Raw genomic sequence first — 8,411 nt, 5'->3', positions numbered from 1 at the left:
CTTTAATTCTTAGTAAATTCCCCCCAAAATCCAAAGATTTAGATCATAAAAAGCAGGTCTCACCAGAGTCCGAGCTGTACATGTAGACGAACCCAGACCACTTGTAGTGCTCGATTACGCCCACCAGGGCATCCTGCAGTTCGGGTCTCAGCTGGATGACAAACTGGTTGGAGTTTTCCATGGGGAAGCTGGGCGTCACGAAGCAGACGTGTAGCGCACCGCAGAACGACATCAACATGTTGACAGTTTTCCTGTCGTACACGCCGATAATGGCGTACACTCCTTTGGAGAACTGCGAACAGACTGGAGCAGACAACAGAACACGATTTACAACACAGACATCATTCACGTCACATTGTTAGCATTGCGCTGGCTTTATTATTCACTTCCGAGAAGCAATTAGTAAATGTTTCTATATGCATCACTGGACTGGAAATGGTGCGGATGAAGTTTCTGAAGGGCCAGATAATCAATGCGCACAAAGGGTCTCGCTGACATTTACCAAACAGCAGGGCGCTTTTCTATCTCTGCTGCCTTGAACGTTGAATATCTTTTCCTCTCCCTGTTGGTGGCAAAATGGCCTCAATCTGTTTTTGAACCAGGTTTCCCTGTGTATTTTAATGCTGTATCATACTCTGCTGTTGCTATCTTTGCCCTGGCCGAGGTTATTTTTCACTGCGGCTCCGGGCCTCACGTTTCAGTCCCGCAACTAAACAGATTGAAGTTGCAGTCTGTTCGCTGCCCAAGGCCCAAATCCCAGCAGGGGCCGCCTGAGGGGCACAGGGGGAGCAGGAGCGATAGGCATGGCCATCACCCAAACTGCCTGCCCCACAATGCAACAGCCCATAAGCAGTGCAGGGTGCCAGCTCCTCTAGCATGTGTGTTTGTGTGTGTGTGTGTGTGTGTGTATGTGTGTCTGTGACCACTGGCCTTCATCACATGCACTATGACTCATTTCAACATCCGGCTGAAACATAAACACTTCATCTGTCAGATATATAGATACTGTCTCAATCTGAAGTCACATACCATTAAATAAACAAGCAAATTAGATCTTATAAAGAGAAGGTGATATTTAACACAGGCACACTAATTTAAACTGTTCTCTCTGCACTGTATATAAAAGTCACACACTTGGTGCTAAGCAATAATGAGTGTGACACGTCTATAACAGACGCTGCCGTGAGCTCTGAGGTAATATTGGGGGTGTTCTTATCACACGGCTCTGCTTCCTCTGTGACTGATGACTTGCACATTAATTCTGTCTGGGCTGAGCTTTGTGGACCCGGAGAGACAGCGAGAGAGAGAGAAAGTGAAAAGGGAAAGGAAGGTGGGGGACTGCATCCCTCTGTGTTAGCTATTACCGAAGACATATGGCACATTGAATCGAGATCCTCACCATACCATATGTGCTTGTCTTGAATGGTTTCACATACTTTAGTTTTTTTGTCAATTCATACATTGTTAATAACCTGCGCTCATTCATCTACAACATATTGCTGAACTGGGTTCCTGGCAACAGGCATCAGCAGAACATATTCATGAACTTTATTTGATATCGTTTGGCATATGACTTCATTGGAAATGACTTAACATTAATTGCAGCGATATATTGGCTGACTGAACAGAGTTTTAGTGCCTCGCTCATGGGGTTTTAAACTTGCAATGCTATCTGAGATAGTCACACTGATGTACTTGAGAGTGATGTGAGTGTGAGTCACACTCCTTTACTGATTCTTTCCCTCTTCTTCTACACATCCTGTTCTTTTTCTATTTTCCTTTCAATAAAAAGTGACAAAAAGGCTAAAAAGTCGTACGATTTTGTAATGTTTTTGAAAGAAGTCTCTTATGCTCACCAAGGCTGCATTTATATGATCAAAAATACAGTGAAAATAGTAATATTATGATATATTATTACAGTTTAAAATAGCTGTTTTCTAGTTAAATTTATTTTCAAGTGCAATTTATTCCTGTAATGGAAAAGCTGAATTTTCAGCAGTCATTACTCCAGTCTTCAGTGTCACATGATCCTTCAGAAATCATTCTAATATGCTGATTTGGTTTCTTTTTATTATCAATGTTGAAAATAGTTATGCTGCTTAATATTTCTGTGGAAAAATTGAAACATTTTGATGAACTGTGATACATCGCAATTATGAATGATCTATAAGCTGCATTTAAATCAAAAATAATATTTTTTAAATAACGTAACAGTCTGTCACTTTTGATCAATTGCATCCTTGCTCAAAATTATTAATAAAATTAATTTGAAAAAAGATTAAAAATGACTGCTAACTTTTGAACGAATTTTTAACAGTACTCTACTGTATTTAAGTAATACGTTTTTTTACTGTTTGCAATGCATTGTGGGCTGTGTTAAATACAGTACAATGCAGTGTTTTTATATATATATTTTTTAATTGGGTATACAAGTGTGAGTACAAGTTTGTTCAAAGTGTGTTACTGTTTTGTCAGTTTGGTTAACACTATCAGCAATCTCCTTGTTATCTCTACATTGACAATTCTAGAGTTATTTTGATCAAATGTTTTGTTTGCTGATGTTTTACAGAGGTACCAGTTGGAATACCTTAGACGACATGCAGCCAGGTCGTCATGGTTAATTGGGTGTAAAATGACAAAGTTTTTACACCCACTAGGACTAGGACTCCATTAGCCATTAACAACAGGACTAGGACTCTTTTAAAAGGTACACATGCCTCCTCACTGGAACGTTTAATAAAGTGCAGAAAAAATCCTGAACAAATATTTTTTCACTAAAATGTTTCACTAAATTTGTTGCATGTTCAAATGTTCAAAAAATGTTAAATGTTAAAATGTTTAATGTGTTTAATCTCAGGTTGTCATGTTTGTAACTTATTTTGTTATGTTTGTGTCTGTTATTTATTTATTTTTTTATTGCCATTGTTTTTATTTTTAAGTTTTTTTTTGTTTTTTTGCAAAATTTGTCTTCTCCGGGGTTTTTTTTTTTTTTTTACCATTTTTTAGTTTTGAATCCTTGTTAAATGTTGACTGCTCTTTTAAATAAAACTTTATTTTGATTTATATCTTTTAAGTGTGTGCTTGTTTTTTAGATCTTTCAATATAATGTATTTTAAGTAGATGTGTGTAGCCCACAGAACAATAATGTTCTACTGTAAATCTAATTACAACATCATTGGTTACTTTAAATTCACTCTTTACAAAGGCATAAAATAACATTAGATTTAAAATAAATCTAAAAAATATTTGAGTTCATAAGTAATGAATCTTCAATCTAATTATTTCTATCCATTATTTTATGCCTTTGTACAATAAAGAGTGAATTTAAAGTAACCATAATGATGTTGTAAATTGAAATAATCACAGAAATGTACTGCATTTAATTTTTACAGAAAAAAGCTGTTAAATAATTCACAGTATGAATACTGTAGAATTACAGTAGATTGCTGGCGACTCTGCTGCCAGTATTTTACTGTAAAAAAAACAAACAAACAGAATTATACTGTATTTCATTTTTACGGTAATGAACTGTAAAATCATTTCACAGTATGAATACTGTAAAATTACAGTAGATTGCTGGCGACTCTGCTGACAGCACATTACCGTTTTTTTACAGAACAATTTTTTACAGTGAGTGCATACAAATGAAATCTGTGTCAATTTCCTTAATGGGCCATTTTTGGCCATGTGAACTGTTAGAAAATAAACTCTCTTAAAACAGTTTTCAGACTCTCACTATAGTTTAGGTAATTTGTCAGTTTGTTTATTTAATCACTAAATTTAGATAAAACTTTATTAGAGGAAAAACTATTAAGAACAACTGTAATTTGTCATTTCAAAAGTAGTAAAATAAATGTCCTGGTAAAAGCTTTCCCAATTAGATTAGTAACATAACAAACACATTTGGTTTTTAATCAGTAACACATTTACAAAAATTTCAATGGAATCCATTTGCCACACGGCCGCTGCCACTTCCCACATGTGTGATAATGTGGAAGCAGATTGGAAGTGTGCGGCTCTCTCTCATTCACATCTGCTTACCCTGTTCTGAAAAGTTCCTCCTGACAGGAAGCACATGGCCGTGTCATCCGACCCTCTAATGACAGGAACACACTGGCCGCCTGCAGTGGTTTGTGTTAGCCTGAGTAGAGGCGTAAAACACGATGTGAACACCTCTGGCCAGCCTGTGCTCTCTCTGGCCCTGCTAAAGATCCTGGCAGCATCTGCCCGTCCTGGCACCATCTCACAAACAGATCTCCACAGGTCTGTTCGGCCCTAGCAGCCCCTCGGCAGGGATGACTGATGACTGCATTGAATGTTCAGCTTGCCTGTGGTCATGGGACTCGTAGAGCACAAACTAAGCTGATGCAATCAGACTAGAAGCTACACTATAAAAATATATTTACAGTAAAAAAAAAATCACATTAAAAAATACAATGTCAATGTTTCAGGTATTACGGGATGGCGTATTGATGCCTCTATATTTAACAATTTATTTTACAGCATATATTTAATTAAGTTATATAATGTTAATACACAAATCTACTTGAACTAACTTGAACTAACAAAATCAACTTTCTACTTTAGAATGTACTGATAACCACCAAGATAATACAGGTGGCACAAAAGAAAACCACAAGATAAATCAGAGTATATTGTAAGTTGTCTCCATCCATAAAACAAGGCCAAATAATAATATATACAGTAGACAGTGAACAGGGTAGTACACACAAAATACCATGAAGGTAACTCACATGACACTAAACTAATGCAGTAAACAAAATAAATAACAGAATAACAAAATTGTATTTTTCCTTTGTACGGTACTAAAAACAAAAAATGAGAAGAAATGCAATGTATATATGGGATGTGTCACGCAGGGATTTCTGAGAATATCCTTTCACTGTTTTTCATAGTAAATCATATTGTAATTCATAGCTTTTACTTGCATAAACTAAAAACCTGTTTGACAATGCACTTTCAGCTTCCTATGCCTTCCTAACTATTAACTAAAAAAAGAAATAATTTCTAAATAAAGAAGATTTATCATAATTTAAGTACATGTAATTTCAAACACCACTGTCAACAATGTGTTTACACACAACTATACTAAAAATACAGATTTTTTTTGCACATTTGAGCTAGTCTTCATCTGTCTGTCCAAGTATACAAGACAATGCATAATTGAATATGAGAAAGATTAAATACACATTATCTGTCACTTCTGTCTTTTGAAGTACCAAGTGTAGACATGCTAAATATAACAGTGAATGAATCCAAGCTACAGTCACATTGTTCAGGTTTGTAAGTCTGACTTCACAGAAAATGGACTGGAATGATTTTAATCGCACACAAGTGTTTACATGACATTTCCAAAAGAAAAATGATTGCTTTAGTCTAACTGAAACTTAACTTTTAAAATTAATATAAACAGCTTTTGCATGTATTGTAACCAAAAGAGCAGCAAGAACATCCTGCTAATGTTCTTCTTTTGTGTTCCACAGAAGAAATTAGAGATTTCTACTTATAAAATCAATTGACAAACATGAAGAAACAGTATATTCGTTGTAGCTGGGCTGCTGAACTGGCTTTCCAGCGTTTCTGTTTTTGCTCATGCTAAATTACATCAGTTCCACCTAATATGTGTGAGGCCAGTCTATTTAAGCGACAGCGTGTCTGAGAGGTTCTTGCCAGGCAGCACTATGGAGTAAACTGCTTTAAACTGCAGTCTGAGAGCAGTCGCAGGTAGACTCCCTCAGGAGAACTGTGGAGACTAAATAGCCATTTCCTTCTCAATCTGTTTCTCTCACTCACTATTTCTCTTTTCTCCTCCCCTCCAATCATGAGCAGAAAACCTGTGGATTATTTGAAGCCTGTGTGCCCTTTCATGTGTTGTTATTTGGTCTATGTTGATGCCCGATAACATGTCGGTGTATGGATTATTTGAATAACTGTGCAGTGGACTGAATTTTAAAGGACACCAAGCTCCATCTCTTCCATCCACATCCACTGCTTTAATGAGGAGCTCTGCTCGCTCTTTTGGCCTCCAGTCCTCTGTATAAACACTCTCACACACATCATATCCTTCGGCACACTCACACACGTAAGGACTCACATAAGCCTGTCCATACTCATTGACGGGAGTTGCACGTTATCATTAGCCTACACAGTGGAGCGTATGGCTGTGGACGCTCAAGGGAATATATAGTAATAATCCCTCCTGTATCCTGCTGTATTTATGCCCTAAGTGGACAGTTCCAGGTCAGCTATACATAATGTGTTATTTCCAAGGAATTGGAAACCTTTACAAATACTGTATGTGCATGCTATGACAACATATTAATAAATAAATAATATATAAAAATATTCATATTTGATATATAATAATATTTCAATTATAATACAGAACGTTTTATTAAAGATTATTAAAAATATTATAAAGAATTCATTTATAATAAACACTGCAACATTCCATAAAATAATAATTTTGTTTTAATGTGGACTAATTACATTATAAAAAATATTTTTACAATCTATTAATTATTTGAACCTCTACACTTTCACATGATCCAGAAGTTTCATGTATTTTCACTGCAATTGTATAATTTCTGCTCTTCAGTGAGAGTGCAAAAGAGGATCACGAGAAATCTTTTTGTTGTGTAACGGCAGTCATGTTCTAAACCAGTCTGCTGACAAAGCCTCTTAGGGCTGAAACGGCTGTTATCACTCCTGCAACAGGAGAACAAACCAATTTAGCAAAAGCCAGCGGCGACTTCAGAAAGACATTTTTTTTCTAGTACCCAAACATAACAAAAAGCCCAAGTACTGCATCTCATTTTGTCCATCATGTCTGATGCAATTAAAAAGAGAATAAAATATTGACAGTTTAAACTTCAGTTCAGCTCAAAACAACTAAATTGTCCTGGCTGGTGGCTGAAATTAAGAGTTACTGCTGTGGCCCTAAAGCATTATTTAAAGGCCACACAAACACATTTTAGCAATTTCCAACAACCATCTCCTTACAGGACTATTAAGTCTGTCTGTCCAGTACATATCGTCTCTGTTTAGATTTAGTTGTGTTCAAAAAAGTGTGACAATAACCAAGCCACACTGTGATTTCCTTTAATGATAGTGGTATTTAGAGTTACAGGTCCTTCATACTGAGGGCCACAAATAGCTCTCAGTGCAGCAAAAGTGATGCAGTGTTGGGTGGGTGGAAGCCCTCAGGTGCAGAGACCGCTGCTCTGGCCAAATGAGAGTTCACTTCTTCAGAATGAGTCACCTGCACAACCTGAGCATGAGAGTGTGAATCACATAAATATGGAAGAGAAGAAAATCCACCTCAATGGCAAATGTGACGGCCGGCACACATACTGGGTGGCACAACAGCGTGGCCGAACCAGCATGTATCTAACCAATCAGTGCACGAATTATTCATGTGACGCAAAGCTGAATTTTCAGCAGCCATTACTCCAGTCTTCAGGGTCACATGATCCTTCAGAAATCAATCAAATATGCCAATTTATTATCAATGATGAAAACTATTTTTTTGTGTAAACAGACGCTTTTTTCAGGATTCTTTGATGAATAAAAATTTCAAAAGAGCAGCATTTGCTCACAGTATCCTACTTTACTTGAATATATACAGTATACTCACATAAAATATATACTTTAAAGTAAATCTCAGCTGCGACATTGTTTATATCATCGCAAAACGTAAATTGTATAATCACATACCTCTATAAACAAAGTGGCACATGAAATATATCTGCATACTTTATAACCTAGATCCGCATACATGCATACTTTATAACTTTACCTGCACACTGTAAAGCAATATATACCGTAAAGCAAATCTTAACTGTTTCATTGTTTGTTTCATCGCAAAATGTTAACTATATTAAGGCCCAGCACTAATCTGCTAAATGTGACTGAGGCATGAAGATACTATGATTTTATAAACATAAACATCATGATTTTCTGTAAAGCTTCTTTGTGAAAAGCACTATACAAATATATATGACTTGACATTACAAATGTTGTAAATTTTTAGAGTATTAGAGGTGCATATTAAAAGGATATCTAAAAAAAAAAAAAGGAAACCAAAGAGCGTATGAAGAATTGTCTGGTTGATAGGCATTTTATTTCAGAAAAAACTAAGGATGTTGATCTCAGACTGTGATGTGAAGCAACTAATTAAAAATAGCAACACAACTAACTTAACTACATTTTTCAGTAGCGTGACAGTAGCTCTTCTGCTTTCAAACTGCAGCTTTTCCAGCAACAAGCTACTTTTCCAAGTAGTGGTATTGATTGATAACATGTTATTCCAATGTTTTGTGGCACATTCTGCAGCTCTCTACATTTAGACTGCGTGTTTGGATATATCCACAAGCTCTTTCTATCTCTCT

The 8,411-nt window shown here is 36.2% G+C and overlaps 1 protein-coding gene across 4 annotated transcripts in view; it reads right to left on the bottom strand.

Annotated features, from left to right (window-relative positions):
- LOC107669094 (glutamate receptor 1-like) overlaps positions 1-8,411 on the bottom strand; it is a 75,876-nt gene that overhangs the window by 59,648 nt on the left and 7,817 nt on the right. For all 4 annotated transcript variants that reach the window (XM_016461205.1, XM_016461206.1, XM_016461207.1 and 1 more), the window contains exon 3: positions 64-303. In XM_016461205.1, coding sequence (XP_016316691.1) covers positions 64-303 — 240 coding nt within the window. The remainder of the gene's footprint in view (positions 1-63; positions 304-8,411) is intronic.

The sequence above is a fragment of the Sinocyclocheilus anshuiensis genome, unplaced genomic scaffold (assembly GCF_001515605.1).
Source record: "Sinocyclocheilus anshuiensis isolate Anshui unplaced genomic scaffold, SAMN03320099.WGS_v1.1 scaffold124, whole genome shotgun sequence".
In the NCBI taxonomy this organism is placed as follows: domain Eukaryota; kingdom Metazoa; phylum Chordata; class Actinopteri; order Cypriniformes; family Cyprinidae; genus Sinocyclocheilus; species Sinocyclocheilus anshuiensis.
Note: the sequence above shows the minus strand (reverse complement) of the source record. Positions and strands in the feature narration are given on the sequence as shown.